General features: G+C 42.0%; 1 protein-coding gene across 1 annotated transcript; it reads left to right on the top strand.

Annotated features, from left to right (window-relative positions):
* Window positions 1–1,273: 1,273 nt before the first annotated feature.
* LOC123492891 (IgGFc-binding protein-like) lies at window positions 1,274–20,211 on the top strand. The gene is given in 17 exon segments (XM_045226564.1): window positions 1,274–1,445; window positions 1,516–1,640; window positions 1,826–2,393; window positions 2,631–2,830; window positions 4,698–5,099; window positions 5,284–5,442; window positions 5,484–5,575; window positions 5,672–5,850; window positions 6,088–6,287; window positions 8,158–8,559; window positions 8,744–9,091; window positions 9,094–9,310; window positions 9,548–9,747; window positions 11,618–11,700; window positions 11,766–11,955; window positions 12,100–12,377; window positions 20,151–20,211. Coding segments are annotated over 17 exon segments (3,876 nt in total).
* Window positions 20,212–21,771: the final 1,560 nt, after the last annotated feature.

Below are 21,771 nucleotides of genomic sequence, written 5' to 3'. Positions count from 1 at the left end.
TGTATGTCTTCTTTATTCATCCATTCCACCCCATATTCAAACATTCAACATTTTCTCTACAGGTAGATGAAGAGCTTACCAACCTCCCAGTCAAACTGCTCAAAGGTAAGGTGCAAATGTACCTGAGTGGTGGCTTTGCAGTGATTCACACTGACTTTGGGGTGAAAGTGTCCCTACGACTGGCACTCCACATCATTTGTCACCGTCCCCCCACACTTACGCTGGTGCAATGTGTGGCATGTGTGGTAACTACAACCTCAAACTGAACGATGAAATGCAGATGAAGAATGGAAAGCAAGCCGCCACTCCAGAGGAGCTTGGTCAGAGCTGGAGAGTTGCAGAGATCCCTGGTTGCGTCCATGGCTGTAAAGATAAGAACCATTGTCCTAACTGTGACATCACGCAGAAAGATAATTTTGAAACCAACGAGTTCTGTGGTAAAATCCGAGACCCCAAAGGTCCCTTCCGCAACTGCCACGCCAAGGTGGACCCCAGCAGCTTCTTTGATGACTGTGTTTACGATGTATGCCTTAACAATGGCAACAAGAACACACTATGCAGTAGCCTCCAAACATACACTGCAGCATGCCAGCAGAAAGGAGCTGAGGTCTTTGCATGGAGGTCCAAAGACTTCTGCGGTGAGTCAGACATTCCATTTTTTAAAATATTGACCTTATATCAGTATTATTCTTCACAGAGTTGTTGCCCCCAAAATTCATTAATCAAATGTTCATCAATTCTATTTATCTCCAGAGTTCAAACACCCTGCGAACAGTCACTATGAGATTTGTGCAAATGGCTGCCCTGCTACTTGTAATAGCCTCTCTGCCTCCACCAACTGTAAGGCTCTGTGTCAGGAAGGATGGGTTTGTGATGCTGGTTTCATTCTCAGTGGAGACGAATGTGTGCCACTCTCGCAATGTGGTTGTCTTTACAACAATAGATACTACAAAAATGGACAAGTCTTCCATCCCAATGGACTCTGCCAGGAGGAGTGCACATGCAATGGCAAGGTACGTTTACATTGGTCTTAGTAAGACATGCCTAAAGTCACATATTTGCCTTTTGGTCCATTTTCTGTATTTTTGTTTAAATTCTGTAAATACTTCCAATGTAGCTGTATGTGTATTAACATTTTGGAACGATGGTTTAGTTGAACATTTAAATATTTGAGCAAAGAAACATGTTTGACCTTGATCAAATCAAGTGTTAATCTATACATCCAAACAATAAAAGTTTTGATGTGAAGGATATTTTCATGGCCTAATTAACTATGTCTTATTTTATTTATCAGGTGAAGTGTGTGAAGTTCAGCTGTGGCCCCCATGAGAAGTGTGAGGTGAAGAACGGTGTCAGGGATTGCCAGGGTGTTGGAAAGGGAGTCTGCACCATCTCAGGTGACCCACATTACAAGACCTTTGACAACAGCACCTATGACTTCCAAGGTACCTGCACCTACACTGCAGCTCAAGGCTGCCATCTAGAGGGCACCCGCCTCAACCCCCTTCTCTGTAGTGGTGGAGAACGAGAAGTGGTACGCCATGTCAAATAATCCAAAGGTAGCCGTTGCCAAGCTTGTGGCTGTAGAAGTCTATGGTAACACCCTGGTTCTAAGGAAGAATCAAGCAGGAATGATAATGGTTAGTATTTAATTTGACTGGTGTGACAAATGCACACATACTATTTTTGTGTTTGATTAATTAACATGAGACAATTCCGTAATCACTTTTAAGATAATAAAAGAGGTCATCAAGTATATAACTATAACTAACCTAGTGCATATAATTAGGTAAGGCTTGTCATATTTGATATGTCATTCATCCAGGTAAATGGAATTATGATGAGCCTCCCTGTGAATCTAAACAACGGAGCAGTGCAGGCCTACCAAGAGGGCACCTACGATGTCATCATAACAGACTTCGGTCTGAGAGTCACCTATGACCTTGTGTACCACGTCATGGTCACCGTCCCTGGCAACTACCGAGGCAAGACCTGTGGTCTGTGTGGCAATTTCAACGACAACAAGAATGATGAGTTTCAACTGCCTGATGGGAAAATCACCAAGGACCTCCTGACCTTTGGGGCAGCCTGGAAGATAAGTGTGCCGCATGTGGTTTGTGAGGATGGATGCAGCGGAGAATTTTGCCCCAAGTGTGACGCTAATAAAAAAGCCATATTTGAGGCCGACTGTAGTATCATCACAAACCCTAAAGGTCCCTTCGCCGCCTGCCACAATGTGATAGACCCTGCCTCTTACTTCAGAGATTGTGTCTATGATGTCTGCTTGTCTGAGGGAGACCGTAAGGTTCTCTGTCACAGCATATCAGCATACATGATCGACTGCCAGGACTTTGGGGTTAACATCAGTAACTGGAGAACACCAACCTTCTGTCGTAAGTATTTACCAACCTGTGGATTGGGACACATTTGGCTTTGGCTTTCTTTCATCTATATATTCTGTCTGTATATTCTGACTCTTGTTTTCAGCACCATTTCATCAGGTCAAATTCCTGGTACTTGTAAATGTATTTGGCAAATAAAGGTGATTTTGATTCCTGCAGGCTGGAGTATTGAGTGTTGTGGCTGAACATTATATTGCATGTCTAATTACTTAATCTATTCCTCTGTAGCCCTGGACTGTCCTGCCAACAGCCACTACCAGAGCTGCTCTGAGATCTGTGCCACCCCATGTCCCGGCCTCTCTGACATTATCACCTGCCCCACCACTTGTGCTGAGGGCTGTGCCTGCAATACAGACTACTACTTCAACGGGACAGGCTGTGTTAAGTGGGACCTGTGCAGCTGTTACCACAAAGGACGCACCTACAAGGTGGGGTTTACCTAGAACATATACAGTGGGGGAAAAAAGTATTTAGTCAGCCACCAATTGTGCACGTTCTCCCACTTAAAAAGATGAGAGAGGCCTGTAATTTTCATCATAGGTACACGTCAACGATGACAGACAAATTGAGAAAAGATAATCCAGAAAATCACATTGTAGGATTTTTTATGAATTTATATGCAAATTATGGTGGAAAATAAGTATTTGGTCACCTACAAACAAGCAAGATTTCTGGCTCTCATAGACCTGTAACTTCTTTGAGGCTCCTCTGTCCTCCACTCGTTACCTGTATTAATGGCACCTGTTTGAACTTGTTATCAGTATAAAAGACACCTGTCCACAACCTCAAACAGTCACACTCCAAACTCCACTATGGCCAAGACCAAAGAGCTGTCAAAGGAAACCAGAAACAAAATTGTAGACCTGCACCAGGCTGGGAAGACTGAATCTGCAATAGGTAAGCAGCTTGGTTTGAAGAAATCAACTGTGGGAGCAATTATTAGGAAATGGAAGACATACAAGACCACTGATAATCTCCCTCGATCTGGGGCTCCACGCAAGATCTCACCCCGTGGGGTCAAAATGATCAAAAGAACGGTGAGCAAAAATCCCAGAACCACACGGGGGACCTAGTGAATGACCTGCAGAGAGCTGGGACCAAAGTAACAAAGCCTACCATCAGTAACACACTACGCCGCCAGGGACTCAAATCCTGCAGTGCCAGACGTGTCCCCCTGCTTAAGCCAGTACATGTCCAGGCCCGTCTGAAGTTTGCTAGAGTGCATTTGGATGATCCAGAAGAGGATTGGGAGAATGTGATATGGTCAGATGAAACCAAAATAGAACTTTTGGTAAAAACTCAACTCGTCGTGTTTGGAGGACAAAGAATGCTGAGTTGCATCCAAAGAACACCATACCTACTGTGAAGCATGGGGGTGGAAACATCATGCTTTGGGGGCTGTTTTTCTGCAAAGGGACCAGGACGACTGATCCGTGTAAAGGAAAGAATGAATGGGGCCATGTATCGTGAGATTTTGAGTGAAAACCTCCTTCCATCAGTAAGGGCATTGAAGATGAAACGTGGCTGGGTCTTTCAGCATGACAATGATCCCAAACACACCGCCCGGGCAACGAAGGAGTGGCTTCGTAAGAAGCATTTCAAGGTCCTGGAGTGGCCTAGCCAGTCTCCAGATCTCAACCCCATAGAAAATCTTTGGAGGGAGTTGAAAGTCTGTGTTGCCCAGCGACAGCCCCCAAAACATCACTGCTCTAGAGGAGATCTGCATGGAGGAATGGGCCAAAATACCAGCAACAGTGTGTGAAAACCTTGTGAAGACTTACAGAAAACGTTTGACCTGTGTCATTGCCAACAAAGGGTATATAACAAAGTATTGAGAAACTTTTGTTATTGACCAAATACTTATTTTCCACCATAATTTGCAAATAAATTCATAAAAAATCCTACAATGTGATTTTCTGGATTTTTTTCCTCATTTGTCTGTCATAGTTGACGTGTACCTATGATGAAAATTACAGGCCTCTCTCATCTTTTTAAGTGGGAGAACTTGCACAATTGGTGGTTGACTAAATACTTTTTTCCCCCACTGTTCCAACAATGTGTTGTGTTTACTTTACAATAGAACATTATGTACCACAAATACACATTATTGTCAGATATATCTTTCAGAAAATACGTGTATACTGTAATGTACAATTGTTTATTGTAAATGTATAGTCCAATAAGGTATTATTCAATGTAAATTCAAAGATAAAGTGTATGTCCCTCTATTATAAGAACTGCATCCTTATAACACTGCCACAATAACAATGTACTGTACCTATTTCTCTCCCTCAGATTGGTGAGTCTGTGTTGTCAGAGGATTGCCAGGAGCTCTGCACCTGCACTGCCTCTGGTGATGTGAAATGTGAGGCCACCAAGTGCAAGGCTGACGAGAGCTGCCAGGTCATGAATGGTCACCTGGGCTGTGTTAGAAAGGGAGTCTGCACCATCTCAGGTGACCCACATTACAAGACCTTTGACAACAGCACCTATGACTTCCAAGGTACCTGCACCTACACTGCAGCTCAAGGCTGCCATCTAGAGGGCACCCGCCTCAACCCCTTCTCTGTAGTGGTGGAGAACGAGAAGTGGTACGCCATGTCAAATAATCCAAAGGTAGCCGTTGCCAAGCTTGTGGCTGTAGAAGTCTATGGTAACACCCTGGTTCTAAGGAAGAATCAAGCAGGAATGATAATGGTTAGTATTTAATTTGACTGGTGTGACAAATGCACACATACTATTTTTGTGTTTGATTAATTAACATGAGACAATTCCGTAATCACTTTAAGATAATAAAAGAGGTCATCAAGTATATAACTATAACTAACCTAGTGCATATAATTAGGTAAGGCTTGTCATATTTGATATGTCATTCATCCAGGTAAATGGAATTATGATGAGCCTCCCTGTGAATCTAAACAACGGAGCAGTGCAGGCCTACCAAGAGGGCACCTACGATGTCATCATAACAGACTTCGGTCTGAGAGTCACCTATGACCTTGTGTACCACGTCATGGTCACCGTCCCTGGCAACTACGAGGCAAGACCTGTGGTCTGTGTGGCAATTTCAACGACAACAAGAATGATGAGTTTCAACTGCCTGATGGGAAAATCACCAAGGACCTCCTGACCTTTGGGGGCAGCCTGGAAGATAAGTGTGCCGCATGTGGTTTGTGAGGATGGATGCAGCGGAGAATTTTGCCCCAAGTGTGACGCTAATAAAAAAGCCATATTTGAGGCCGACTGTAGTATCATCACAAACCCTAAAGGTCCTTCGCCGCCTGCCACAATGTGATAGACCCTGCCTCTTACTTCAGAGATTGTGTCTATGATGTCTGCTTGTCTGAGGGAGACCGTAAGGTTCTCTGTCACAGCATATCAGCATACATGATCGACTGCCAGGACTTTGGGGTTAACATCAGTAACTGGAGAACACCAACCTTCTGTCGTAAGTATTTACCAACCTGTGGATTGGGACACATTTGGCTTTGGCTTTCTTTCATCTATATATTCTGTCTGTATATTCTGACTCTTGTTTTCAGCACCATTTCATCAGGTCAAATTCCTGGTACTTGTAAATGTATTTGGCAAATAAAGGTGATTTTGATTCCTGCAGGCTGGAGTATTGAGTGTTGTGGCTGAACATTATATTGCATGTCTAATTACTTAATCTATTCCTCTGTAGCCCTGGACTGTCCTGCCAACAGCCACTACCAGAGCTGCTCTGAGATCTGTGCCACCCCATGTTCTGGCCTCTCTGACATTATCACCTGCCCCACCACTTGTGCTGAGGGCTGTGCCTGCAATACAGACTACTACTTCAACGGGACAGGCTGTGTTAAGTGGGACCTGTGCAGCTGTTACCACAAAGGACGCACCTACAAGGTGGGGTTTACCTAGAACATATACAGTGGGGGAAAAAAGTATTTAGTCAGCCACCAATTGTGCACGTTCTCCCACTTAAAAAGATGAGAGAGGCCTGTAATTTTCATCATAGGTACACGTCAACTATGACAGACAAATTGAGAAAAGATAATCCAGAAAATCACATTGTAGGATTTTTTATGAATTTATATGCAAATTATGGTGGAAAATAAGTATTTGGTCACCTACAAACAAGCAAGATTTCTGGCTCTCACAGACCTGTAACTTCTTTGAGGCTCCTCTGTCCTCCACTCGTTACCTGTATTAATGGCACCTGTTTGAACTTGTTATCAGTATAAAAGACACCTGTCCACAACCTCAAACAGTCACACTCCAAACTCCACTATGGCCAAGACCAAAGAGCTGTCAAAGGAAACCAGAAACAAAATTGTAGACCTGCACCAGGCTGGGAAGACTGAATCTGCAATAGGTAAGCAGCTTGGTTTGAAGAAATCAACTGTGGGAGCAATTATTAGGAAATGGAAGACATACAAGACCACTGATAATCTCCCTCGATCTGGGGCTCCACGCAAGATCTCACCCCGTGGGGTCAAAATGATCAAAAGAACGGTGAGCAAAAATCCCAGAACCACACGGGGGGACCTAGTGAATGACCTGCAGAGAGCTGGGACCAAAGTAACAAAGCCTACCATCAGTAACACACTACGCCGCCAGGGACTCAAATCCTGCAGTGCCAGACGTGTCCCCCGCTTAAGCCAGTACATGTCCAGGCCCGTCTGAAGTTTGCTAGAGTGCATTTGGATGATCCAGAAGAGGATTGGGAGAATGTCATATGGTCAGATGAAACCAAAATATAACTTTTTTGGTAAAAACTCAACTCAGTCGTGTTTGGAGGACAAAGAATGCTGAGTTGCATCCAAAGAACACCATACCTACTGTGAAGCATGGGGGTGGAAACATCATGCTTTGGGGCTGTTTTTTCTGCAAAGGGACCAGGACGACTGATCCGTGTAAAGGAAAGAATGAATGGGGCCATGTATCGTTGAGATTTTGAGTGAAAACCTCCTTCCATCAGTAAGGGCATTGAAGATGAAACGTGGCTGGGTCTTTCAGCATGACAATGATCCCAAACACACCGCCCGGGCAACGAAGGAGTGGCTTCGTAAGAAGCATTTCAAGGTCCTGGAGTGGCCTAGCCAGTCTCCAGATCTCAACCCCATAGAAAATCTTTGGAGGGAGTTGAAAGTCTGTGTTGCCCAGCGACAGCCCCAAAACATCACTGCTCTAGAGGAGATCTGCATGGAGGAATGGGCCAAAATACCAGCAACAGTGTGTGAAAACCTTGTGAAGACTTACAGAAAACGTTTGACCTGTGTCATTGCCAACAAAGGGTATATAACAAAGTATTGAGAAACTTTTGTTATTGACCAAATACTTATTTTCCACCATAATTTGCAAATAAATTCATAAAAATCCTACAATGTGATTTTCTGGATTTTTTTCCCCATTTTGTCTGTCATAGTTGACGTGTACCTATGATGAAAATTACAGGCCTCTCTCATCTTTTTAAGTGGGAGAACTTGCACAATTGGTGGTTGACTAAATACTTTTTTTCCCCACTGTTCCAACAATGTGTTGTGTTTACTTTACAATAGAACATTATGGACCACAAATACACATTATTGTCAGATATATCTTTCAGAAAATACGTGTATACTGTAATGTACAATTGTTTATTGTAAATGTATAGTCCAATAAGGTATTATTCAATGTAAATTCAAAGATAAAGTGTATGTCCCTCTATTATAAGAACTGCATCCTTATAACACTGCCACAATAACAATGTACTGTACCTATTTCTCTCCCTCAGATTGGTGAGTCTGTGTTGTCAGAGGATTGCCAGGAGCTCTGCACCTGCACTGCCTCTGGTGATGTGAAATGTGAGGCCACCAAGTGCAAGGCTGACGAGAGCTGCCAGGTCATGAATGGTCACCTGGGCTGTGTTAGAAAGGGAGTCTGCACCATCTCAGGTGACCCACATTACAAGACCTTTGACAACAGCACCTATGACTTCCAAGGTACCTGCACCTACACTGCAGCTCAAGGCTGCCATCTAGAGGGCACCCGCCTCAACCCCTTCTCTGTAGTGGTGGAGAACGAGAAGTGGTACGCCATGTCAAATAATCCAAAGGTAGCCGTTGCCAAGCTTGTGGCTGTAGAAGTCTATGGTAACACCCTGGTTCTAAGGAAGAATCAAGCAGGAATGATAATGGTTAGTATTTAATTTGACTGGTGTGACAAATGCACACATACTATTTTTGTGTTTGATTAATTAACATGAGACAATTCCGTAATCACTTTAAGATAATAAAAGAGGTCATCAAGTATATAACTATAACTAACCTAGTGCATATAATTAGGTAAGGCTTGTCATATTTGATATGTCATTCATCCAGGTAAATGGAATTATGATGAGCCTCCCTGTGAATCTAAACAACGGAGCAGTGCAGGCCTACCAAGAGGGCACCTACGATGTCATCATAACAGACTTCGGTCTGAGAGTCACCTATGACCTTGTGTACCACGTCATGGTCACCGTCCCTGGCAACTACCGAGGCAAGACCTGTGGTCTGTGTGGCAATTTCAACGACAACAAGAATGATGAGTTTCAACTGCCTGATGGGAAAATCACCAAGGACCTCCTGACCTTTGGGGCAGCCTGGAAGATAAGTGTGCCGCATGTGGTTTGTGAGGATGGATGCAGCGGAGAATTTTGCCCCAAGTGTGACGCTAATAAAAAGCCATATTTGAGGCCGACTGTAGTATCATCACAAACCCTAAAGGTCCCTTCGCCGCCTGCCACAATGTGATAGACCCTGCCTCTTACTTCAGAGATTGTGTCTATGATGTCTGCTTGTCTGAGGGAGACCGTAAGGTTCTCTGTCACAGCATATCAGCATACATGATCGACTGCCAGGACTTTGGGGTTAACATCAGTAACTGGAGAACACCAACCTTCTGTCGTAAGTATTTACCAACCTGTGGATTGGGACACATTTGGCTTTGGCTTTCTTTCATCTATATATTCTGTCTGTATATTCTGACTCTTGTTTTCAGCACCATTTCATCAGGTCAAATTCCTGGTACTTGTAAATGTATTTGGCAAATAAAGGTGATTTTGATTCCTGCAGGCTGGAGTATTGAGTTTTGTGGCTGGACATTATATTGCATGTCTAATTACTTAATCTATTCCTCTGTAGCCCTGGACTGTCCTGCCAACAGCCACTACCAGAGCTGCTCTGAGATCTGTGCCACCCCATGTCCCGGCCTCTCTGACATTATCACCTGCCCCACCACTTGTGCTGAGGGCTGTGCCTGCAATACAGACTACTACTTCAACGGGACAGGCTGTGTTAAGTGGGACCTGTGCAGCTGTTACCACAAAGGACGCACCTACAAGGTGGGGTTTACCTAGAACATATACAGTGGGGAAAGAAAGTATTTAGTCAGCCACCAATTGTGCACGTTCTCCCACTTAAAAAAGATGAGAGAGGCCTGTAATTTTCATCATAGGTACACGTCAACTATGACAGACAAATTGAGAAAAGATAATCCAGAAAATCACATTGTAGGATTTTTATGAATTTATATGCAAATTATGGTGGAAAATAAGTATTTGGTCACCTACAAACAAGCAAGATTTCTGGCTCTCACAGACCTGTAACTTCTTCTTTAAGAGGCTCCTCTGTCCTCCACTCGTTACCTGTATTAATGGCACCTGTTTGAACTTGTTATCAGTATAAAAGACACCTGTCCACAACCTCAAACAGTCACACTCCAAACTCCACTATGGCCAAGACCAAAGAGCTGTCAAAGGAAACCAGAAACAAAATTGTAGACCTGCACCAGGCTGGGAAGACTGAATCTGCAATAGGTAAGCAGCTTGGTTTGAAGAAATCAACTGTGGGAGCAATTATTAGGAAATGGAAGACATACAAGACCACTGATAATCTCCCTCGATCTGGGGCTCCACGCAAGATCTCACCCCGTGGGGTCAAAATGATCAAAAGAACGGTGAGCAAAGATCCCAGAACCACACGGGGGACCTAGTGAATGACCTGCAGAGAGCTGGGACCAAAGTAACAAAGCCTACCATCAGTAACACCTACGCCGCCAGGGACTCAAATCCTGCAGTGCCAGACGTGTCCCCTGCTTAAGCCAGTACATGTCCAGGCCCGTCTGAAGTTTGCTAGAGTGCATTTGGATGATCCAGAAGAGGATTGGGAGAATGTCATATGGTCAGATGAAACCAAAATATAACTTTTTGGTAAAAACTCAACTCGTCGTGTTTGGAGGACAACGAATGCTGAGTTGCATCCAAAGAACACCATACCTACTGTGAAGCATGGGGGTGGAAACATCATGCTTTGGGGCTGTTTTTTCTGCAAAGGGACCAGGACGACTGATCCGTGTAAAGGAAAGAATGAATGGGGCCATGTATCGTGAGATTTTGAGTGAAAACCTCCTTCCATCAGTAAGGGCATTGAAGATGAAACGTGGCTGGGTCTTTCAGCATGACAATGATCCCAAACACACCGCCCGGGCAACGAAGGAGTGGCTTCGTAAGAAGCATTTCAAGGTCCTGGAGTGGCCTAGCCAGTCTCCAGATCTCAACCCCATAGAAAATCTTTGGAGGGAGTTGAAAGTCTGTGTTGCCCAGCGACAGCCCCAAAACATCACTGCTCTAGAGGAGATCTGCATGGAGGAATGGGCCAAAATACCAGCAACAGTGTGTGAAAACCTTGTGAAGACTTACAGAAAACGTTTGACCTGTGTCATTGCCAACAAAGGGTATATAACAAAGTATTGAGAAACTTTTGTTATTGACCAAATACTTATTTTCCACCATAATTTGCAAATAAATTCATAAAAATCCTACAATGTGATTTTCTGGATTTTTTTCCTCATTTTGTCTGTCATAGTTGACGTGTACCTATGATGAAAATTACAGGCCTCTCTCATCTTTTTAAGTGGGAGAACTTGCACAATTTGTGGTTGACTAAATACTTTTTTCCCCCACTGTTCCAACAATGTGTTGTGTTTACTTTACAATAGAACATTATGTACCACACATACACATTATTGTCAGATATGTCTTTCAGAAAATACGTGTATACTGTAATGTACAATAGTTTATTGTAAATGTATAGTCCAATAAGGTATTATTCAATGTAAATTCAAAGATAAAGTGTATGTCCCTCTATTATAAGAACTGCATCCTTATAACACTGCCACAATAACAATGTACTGTACCTATTTCTCTCCCTCAGATTGGTGAGTCTGTGTTGTCAGAGGATTGCCAGGAGCTCTGCACCTGCACTGCCTCTGGTGATGTGAAATGTGAGGCCACCAAGTGCAAGGCTATCTCAAAAATTGTTTGTTGGAGACTAATGGCGCCTTCACCCTTTTCAATGGAAGAAGTGGTGCAATCACAGCCATGGGGGCCTATGAGATAATCAAAGTTTGTGACAATGCTCTGGTGGAAGAGTGGTTCAGAGTGGTGGTGACGTTGCAGGCCTGTGGGAAGTCTGGCCTCAAGAGCGTTGTTGCTGTGTACGTCTACTTCAATGATCTGATGATCACTGTCAACAGCAAGCATGAAACTTGGGTGAGTCACCTCATATACAGTATATATTAATTCATAGATTATTAAGTATTGTTTATGGATGACACCAATTCCCTTCAGTATCTAGGATTGTAAGATTGTATACTATTCCATCAGTGTTACTTTGTTTTTCAATGTTGTTCACAGATAAATGGTAAGAAGGTGACTCTACCACGCCTGCTGAGTAATGAAGTCTCAGTGAAGGTCTCTGACAAGACAGTGATGATTGAGAGGATGTCAGGCCTTCAGGTGTCATACAGCCTCTCTCAGGAGATCATAGTGACAGTGAGTGCCCACATGGCTGACAAGGTGTGTGGAGCTTGTGGAAGACTGGTTCCTTCAGGAGACGTTATCCCGGTCCCTAGTTTCCTGACTATGCAGGAATACATGGACGGCTGGAACGCACCAGACTTCCCCACCTGCAGGTGAGTTACTGTATAAATCTGAAACTGATTCAAATCTGAAAAGCAATCAATAACATTCAAGTTGTGAAAATGTATACTTAATTAGGGTTAAAGCTACCTCAGTTGTATGCTCTTTGACCCCTTACAGTGGCGGCCTTTGAACACCTTGGAACGTTCTTTCATCCACAAGACAATTTAACTACCCAGATTAATCACCCATGATAGAGAATCAGTCTTTAATAAATGTTTGTTATGACTTTCATTCTATTCTTACCGAACAATTACATTTTGTGAATGATTCTGTAAAAACCAAACAATAAAATGTCTGCAAGAAAAGCATCAAGAACTGATGTATTGTCTCTATTGTACTTCTCCAGATGATCATTAATTCCATGGTCTTTTACTATGTTCTGCATTGGGGATTACATTAGGGACAAGTTATAGAAAATAGTTGATTATGTACACAGAAGTATATGGCTTCCTTGTGATGTCATGGCAAGACATGCAGTGCATAGTGGAAGTATATACAACCCTTGCACAATCTTCACATTTTGCTGTTTTAAAATTAAATTTAAAAAGGGATTCAATTAGATTGTTTTACCCCCTACAGATCTCCACAATCTACTCCACACTTTCAAAGTGAAAGAAAATTATTGAGCATTTTCCTAATGAACGAAGATGTTTTATTCGTGAACATTCTTAGAAAAAATGGTTCCAACAGGGTTCTTCGGCTGTCCCCATAGGAAAACCCTTTTTGTTTCCAGATAGAACCCTTTCCACAGAGGGTTCTACATGGAACCCAAAAAACCTACTACCTGGAAACAAAAAGGGTTCTTCAAAGGGTTCTCCATAGCAAAAGAACCCTTTTAGGTTCTCGATAGTACCTTTTTTTCTAAGAGTGTATGTTTTCACACCCGAGAGTTAATACTTGGTGGAAGCACCTTATGCAACCATTACAACTGTGAATCATTCTGAATAAGATTCTACCAACCTTGCCAAACTCTTATTGCAAAATGTATCCATTGTTTTTGTCATTACATTTGTTTGAGAATCATTGATGGACAGCAATATTCAATAATAATACTAATAATAAACCATTTAGCAGACGCTTTTATCCAAAGCGACTTACCGTCATGTGTGCATACATTTTTACGTCAAACCTTGTCTCTGATTTTCATGCAAAATTAAATCAGGACGGAGACTGGACCACTCAGGAACACTCAACACCTTTTGGAAAGCCATTCTGGTGTGTCGTTGCCATTAAACTTTGTGAAATTCTCCTGCTGAAAAATAAAATTATCCCACTGTTAGGTTTTCAGAAGACTGAGCCAGGTTTTCCTCTAACTTTTTACCTGGGCTTTGCTCCTTTCATATGTCTTTTGATCCTGAAAAACTCCCCAGTCCCTGCAGGTGACAAGCATGCCCATAACATGATACTGGCACTACAATAATTGAAAATGCAGAGGGGTTCACTCTGTGTTGTGTTGTATTGGATTTGACCCAAACCTGTAGTTTATCATTTATGCCAAAAGGTTATTTATTTGCTGTGTTGTCTTGCAGTATTAGTTAATGGCTTTGAATGATTGTTTTGGAGTGGCTTTTTTAACACAGACTTTTCATTTTGTCGTACAGTTTCAAGTATTATGGTGGCAGCATCATGTTATGGGTATGACTTTCACCAGCAAGGACTGGGGAGTTTGTCAGAAACAAACGAAATGGGAAAGGAGCAAAGCCCAGGTAGAACATTAGAGGAAAACATGCTGAAGACTTCTGAAATCCTAACCATGCGATAGCGTTTTCTTTTTCAGCAGTACAATTACATAAGTGTAGTATACTGTAGAATACTGTACTACACACTGTAGTATACCTCGATTATGTGTTGTAATTACTATATAATTTTGTAGTATACTGTAGAATACTATAGTAAATACAGTATACTACAGACTGCAAAAACACTTCAGTAAATACTACAGTAATGTCCACAAAAACACTACAGTCTGCAAAAACACTACAGTAATTACTATAGTATATACTACAGTATTTAATTTGCTTATACCTTGCCCATTCCCCTCCCCCATATCCCAATTTGTGCCACCAATAAGTGAGAAACCTACATGCCAAGTATAGACCACGTGTTCCATACAGGTCATAGAAAAGAGCAGAAATGCTGAACTATCCATTCAGTCAGTCCTAGCTATTACATTTACATTTAAGTCATTTAGCAGACGCTCTTATCCAGAGCGACTTACATTCTTTTTTGATTTTTCATACTGGCCATGTGGGAATCAAACCCACAACCCTGGCATTGCAAACGCCATGCTCTACCAACTGAGCTACATCCCTGCCGGCCATTCCCTCCCCTACCCTGGACGACGCTGGGCCAATTGTGCACCGCCCCATAGGTCTTCTGGTCGCGGCCGGGTACGACAGAGCCTGGATTCGAACCAGGATCTATAGTGGCACAGCTAGCACTGCAATGCAGTGCCTTAGACTACTGTGCCACTCGGGGATGCTATCTACAGGTTTTGGAAAATGTGCTCTTTGAGTAAGTAGGTTTCCTCAAGGACAAAGCTCCCACTGCTATGACAAATATAATAAAACAAAAACACTACAATAAATACTACAGTCCGCAAACAGACTACAGTAAATACTACAGAATAGTAGTCTGCAAAAACACTACAGTAATTACTATATTATAGTAAACTGTAAATATTACAGTATACTACAGTCATGTCCACAATACTACAGTAGTCCGTAAAAACACTACAGTGAGTACTGCCTTTTGCAGACTTTAGTAATGTAATGGCTGCCAAAATTGCCTCCACCAAGTATCAACTCTGGGGTTCTATAATTTTCATTTAGAGATTTCATCCTTTTTTAGATTTAATTTTAAGGCAGCAAAATGTGAAGACTGTGCAAGTGGTGTGTAGACTTTCACTGGTGACTGTAGTGTTTTCTGGGCATGGGAAATATTTTACATGAACAAGGAACAAGCTTGTATTTGACTGGTCACCACAGCATTATTTCCTTGATGTAATATACACGTTTATGATTTAATTGTATTTTTTATTAACAAGAATGTATATTCGGAAGGATACATTCGTCACAACACTAATTTATAATTCAGTATCATTTAGATATCAAATTACATGTAGAGATAATTAATCCAGCAAATACAGCTTAGTACTTTCTATTACATAGTGAATATTTTAAATCGACTTGATTACCATTGTAATGATTTGACCATTACAAATCACTTACTGGAATTGTTTTGAAAATCTGAGGTGAGGGTTTGGCAGAAAATGGCATTCCTTCTACAAATATTGTAATTACTGTTTGTTACAAATCATTGACAAATGGTCACAGTGATTTAGGCAATATGTATTCTTGGTGGGATTCTCCAATAGCAGACTGTTCTTCAGTTGTAGCATGGTCAGTTCTCTCATATCACTGTAAAAGAGAAGGGGAGAGTTGTGAGTGCATATCATTTCCCACTGGAATCTGTCATGTAAGCATGAATGCTAACACCTGCTGCTATGTTTTCAAAAGACAGTGTGGACTTTAACTTTCAAACCTTCATTATGGAAGTTAAAATAACAAGTTTCAAGTCCATAACCCCACAAACACCATTGTTTGACACCATACTGGTAAGCTAAGGCTCTATATTTGGATTCCTTAGACTGAATAACAGTCCTTCACGGTCTCATATATTGAAGGTTAGGTTCATAATCATAGAACATTATGGTGAAGTGGCTCACCATTGGGGGAAGTCAAAGGCTACTTACTCAACCATGTACCCCTGCATTAAGGTGGCAGATGGGATAGCATTCCTGTATACCATCCTTGACCTGGCAGCTCTCTTCACTCTGGCACACCATGGACTGTGACAGAACAACTCCAGATTTCTAGCAGATGTGCACCGCAAAACAGTTGTCTGACATCAAGGATTACCCTATCTAAAAAGATCACAGACACATATCAGTGAGACTTTTACACATCCACGTTCGAGTCACAGACAGCGCTCCAAAATCCATACTAAAGAATTTCATGACCAGATTCCGTTCCAGCTGAAAATTTCAAATAATTGTAAATTTTCACATAAAACTTCAAATAATACGTAAAGTATACAGGAACTTTTAGTATCCAGCTTGTATTGCCCCTACCTTAAGGGTGTGTCCACCAGCATAGCAGTTGCACTGTTCCCAGCTAATACAGCCGGTGTCACTGAAGTAGAAGTCTTTGTCGCAGGGACATGGAGTTGCACAGGTTTCAGCACTGATTTGGTAGTGGCTGCTGGCAGGACAGGAGAATACTGTGGACATATGAGAAGGGAACTCTTGTTTAGTCCTTTTGCATGAACATGACTTTTAATTATTACTTTGAATATTAGGTTATCCGAATGTGAAAACAGAAAGAAAGTTGTTGGACTGATGTGCAGAGAGTCAACCTGGACTCAGGGGTAGAAGTATCCGGGATACATGCAGGGTAGTAACGTCATGAGCTTGGATTATGGTTCCTTGTTTAGCTAGCTAGCTACATGTCATAACAAAAGACTCCTCTATGCAAGTAACAATTTCAATAGAATGTTAATGATGTCACTGTGACAACTGTTGATAGACGTAGCTGGTCAATTCACTCTGGCTATCTACTCCGATTTCAGAGCACTCTCGTCTTAGTGTGCCAGAGCGCAGAATAACTGACAAATTACAAACGCTCAACACCCGTTGAATATGGCCAGTGTCAGTAAATGTTGGCAAAAAAGCAGATATTGTTGCCAGCAGGACAGTTGCAGTCAGCAACGCTCTGGATAACATAAAAACAGCCTAACCAGCTCTGCTAGGGCGAGTAAAATGGTCAGAGTGAGCTGTTCTCTAATTTGTGTATGGAAGTAGCTAGCAAGCTAGCCAACGTTGGCCAGTTAGCTTGGGTGCTTCACTGCTGTTGTTAGGACAGAACGCTCGGATCAACCCTTACAGAGATGTGTGGGGCTAAAGTTTAAGAGGGTGTGAACGATGCTGAATGGGTGTAGACAAAGAAGAGCTCTCCAATAGGTGTACCAAAACATTCAAAGGCCATTTTCTCAAAAGTGAGGTTAAAAGTTTATCAACATTCAAAGCAGAATTACTTTCCCATTGTTCCTCAACTGTAGTGTATAATATAAAATTTTCTAGCTCTGAGTCTCTACTTTTATCCAATGTAAAAAACACAATTTCAAATGTTGCTACATAAGACCAAATAGAGCCAGTCGATCACATTTGCCAAAGGGTCTGCCATCATTCACTTTGAACTGGACTGTGTGTTAGCAGGCAGTAGCAACAGCTCGACTTTAGATCATTAGAACGCATCGCCAAAAGCCACAAAATACACCTGAATGGATTTCTGCAAATATGTAAATACCACGGGAGTCCTCTTCCATTTGGAAACTTCACAGTCCTATTGATCGAACAACCATGAAAAGGCAGGCTCTCTCTCCCTCAATTGCCTATGCACATCAACAACAACAAGAACAACAACTAATAGCCAGAGCGAGATAAGCAAAAAATCTAATGCGGGAACATTACATAAATGCTCTCAAACTTTTTTAACTAGTTGGCTGTCAAAAGTGCACTGAAACTATGGGGAATAGTAGCTTGCTCGTCCTTCTGCAGCTGGCCTGCCAATGCATGCATGTCCCAACCTATATTTTGACAACTGAATGGGAACTTGCCATAATAATGTTGATTCTTATGTTATTTTAACTTTTTCCAGTAGCTATTTGTGTTTTGCCTTTTGTTTCATATTGCCTCGTAAAACCCAGATTCAAAACACCCCTCACTGCCCCTCTGGCTGTGACACAATACAGATAATTCATAGTATATAAGGGCTCCTTTTTCAATCATCTGCTAGATAAAAAGATTAGTTGGTGGAGCAATAATTTTTTTCTACTCTTTTGATAAAGTTTAATGTGCAATTACTCTGATTTGAAAATGTGATGCAGTATTCTTTACTATTGTGTTGTCTTCCTATCGTTTCCTCTAGAATTGGTTAGGGAATGAAAGAAGAAAACTGGATCAGAGTCAAGCTGTCCCTCCCCCAAAAAACTAAGCTCTACAAAAGTTATGTGTCAGCTTACAAGCTGTTTATGAGGCACCACCTTAAAGCAGAAGGTTTGTGCAGGTTTGGCTTTAATTACCTGTTTGCAATTACAAGAGCAAGGCAGGCATTCAAGTATTGTGGACTGTATGCATTTCTCAATCGGTGTGCCTTTGATGTATTTTTGTTTTTGTTTTTTGGATGAATTATAAGAGGGGTTTCTCTTCAGAACTTTATGGGTCTAACAACAAATTCTAAAGTCTACTGACTCCATCTGACACATATTTCTACTTTCTTTCAACAAGTAAATATTTTGTTGTTGTAATGCCTTGATAGAATAGATAGATAAAACAATGTCACTGACATTGTCATGTTTTCTGTTGTATGTCAGGAGTTATGGCAGGTATACAGGGCAAATGGCAGGCATTACCACCTGCCACAAAAGCCCATTACAGTGAGGGAGGCAAACAGGAGGCAAGAGGTCAGGAGTTGACGGGGAACCTGGAGGCCTTAAAAGTCAAAGATGATTTAAGACGGCTGAAATCAATGGTGGGAATATATAGGGTCACAATAGTAAATAATGACATTTTTAAACTTTTACCTCAAAAAAGTAATGTATTTGCATTTGATAGTTGGAGTTAGATTTGAGATACAGATTTAAGATACAGAGAACAGGCATATTATTCTTACAGAAGGATTTCAGTCTTTTCGCCAACTCTTTTCCTATAAGCATTTTTAGGTATTGTCTTTTTATTTTTTTTTGTACATCTAATTTAAGTAAATATTTATCTTGTTATCTTATCTATTTCTACATAATATTTTGTTAGGTTATCGAGTCGGAAGGTATGGGGGTCGACACAGCATTCCTTGTTCACAACCCTGAGGATCCCATACCAGTCAGCACAGTCTCATTTGGGAGTGGAAGGAAATTTGTTGAGGGCCAGGATCTGATCGCCAAGTTTTCTGTAAACGTTTCTGGTACACATATTTTAAGAATAATTTTGGTAACACTTAACCTCAAGCATTTTCTTGTTGATCACCCTGTTGCAGGACAACTTTTCTGCAATGCAGAAAATATTTAACTTGTAGTGTATTTGAGGTTTGAAAAGGCTTCTGAAGTTTGTAATTTCCACTTTGAAATTTCAGACATGATTTTCCCTTACGAAAAATTGACAAAAATGTCAATTTATTATAATCCACATAACAATTCACATTTCCTGTTACGGCAGGATTATTTTCCTGCTGTAGCAAACTGACTCAAATTAAGATCCTACATCTGTACATCTATAATGCCTTTAAACACACTCATACAGTACTGTGCCTCTTTTATTGTTACATCTAGGCAAATCTGTACCTTCTGTTGTTGAAATTCTAATCAAGTGCGAGCGACTTCGTCATTTCTTCAAACAATCATCTTTATTTGTAATCGATTAATTATTGCAATAATGGAGCTGGTCAACGACCACCCGTAGGTGATTTGTTGAGAGCCTAACAAACAGGAAATGCTGATGTCTTATATAGTGGACCTAAAAATGCTTAGTCATGGCTGGTTCCACCCCTCCCCGGCAGATCAGGGCATCATAAGCTACCTTGTTTTCTTCTTGTGGCTATTTGAATCGGGTCATAGCGCACAAAGAAGTGATAACGTTAGTTCCGTTACTCCTCTCTGTTCAAGCCAGCCTCTGTTCACCTCATATCTCCACACCTCTGTGCCCTTGAAAGATATGAGAAGAACAGGATAGACTGGGACACTGTGGTCACTCTCAGAGAGTCTTTGTCTTGACCGTGTGACTAAGTTGAACAGAGGCAGAGTGGAAAAATACCAGCTCCTTCTTACAAGACTGGAAATGCTATGATCCCTTATTGATGTCACTTGTTAAATCCACTTCAAATCAGTGCAGATGAAGGGGAGGAGACAGGTTAAATATGGATTTTTAATCCTTGAGACAATTGAGACATGGATTGTTTATGTGTGCCATTCAGAGGGTGAATGGGCAAGACAAAATATTTAAGTGTCTTTGAATGTGTCACTGATCTGTTTCACCTGTCTTTGTGATTGTCTCCATCCCCCTCCAGGTGTTGCCCATCTTCCCCAGTATATTTATACCTGTGATCTCTGTTTGTCTGTTGCCAGTTTGTTTCGTTTCGTCAAGCCTACCAGTGGTTTTCCCCTTGCTCCTGTCTTTCTCAAGTTCCTGTTTTCTAGTTTTCCCAGTTTTTGACCATTCTGCCTGCCCTGACCCTGAGACTGCCTGCCGTTCTGTACCGTTTGGACTCTGGTCTGGATTACTGACCTCTGCATGCCCATGGCCTGTCGTTTGCCTGCCCCCTGTTTTCTTAAATAACATGTTGTTGCTTCGACACTGTCTGCATCTGGGTCTTCTCCTGAAACATGATAGAATAGGGTATGGTAGTAGGTGCCAGGCGCACCAGATTGTGTCAAGAACTGCAACGCTGCTGGGTTTTTCATGCGCAACAGTTTCCCGTGTGTTTCAAGAATAGCACACCACCTAAAGGACATCAAGCCAACTTGACACATCTGTGGGAAGCATTGGAGTCAACATGGGCCAGCATCCCTGTGGAACCCTTTTGACACCTTGTAGAGTCCATGCCCTGACGAATTGAGGCTGTTCTGAGGAGGAGGGGGACAAAGTGGCGCCGTAGAGAGAACACCGTGTTTCAGCGAGCTCCCGTGGCATTCGTTAATTTCTCTCTTTATATTCATTTTCTAGCTTGAAAAAGGGATAGAATTGGCTAAATATGTTACCCTACAATGAGTCTTGACGGCTATTTCTCAAAAGTTTCCAACAACATGCCCAGCAGAACAACTAAGAACTCGACCAAAACACCACCCCTGTAGATGTGCAGGAGGAGCTAACTAATGTTAGCGAAGCTAATGCCATTGCGGATCCAGGCTCAAGATAGGAACGGTCTTGGAAGCAATAGCAGGCCATTCAGCTGAACTACAGAAGGTTGTCAAGCGTGTTGATGAGGCGGAAGGAAGAATTGATGCTGTGGAAATTTCAAATACATCAATGGACACTAAGATAAAGGCACTTGAGAAACAGGTGCGCGAAATGGCAGAGCACATTGATGACTTGGATAATCAAAGACACAGATGCAATTTCCATGTGGTGGGACTCCCGGAAAATACTGAAGGGACACGTTCAGTTAAATTCTTTGAGGAATGGATTCCTGGCTACCTACAAACGGATACTAAGGCTGGACGTGTGAAGCTGGATAGAGCCCATCGCTCTCAAGCACCGATACCCGGTCCCAACCAGCGCCCACGGCCAGTGGTTATAAAGTTCCACAACTTCACCGACAAGCAGCGCGTCATGGA

This window comes from Coregonus clupeaformis, chromosome 17 (assembly GCF_020615455.1).
Source record: "Coregonus clupeaformis isolate EN_2021a chromosome 17, ASM2061545v1, whole genome shotgun sequence".
NCBI classification, from domain to species: Eukaryota; Metazoa; Chordata; class Actinopteri; order Salmoniformes; family Salmonidae; genus Coregonus; species Coregonus clupeaformis.
This window is presented reverse-complemented; position numbering and strand designations above follow the sequence as displayed.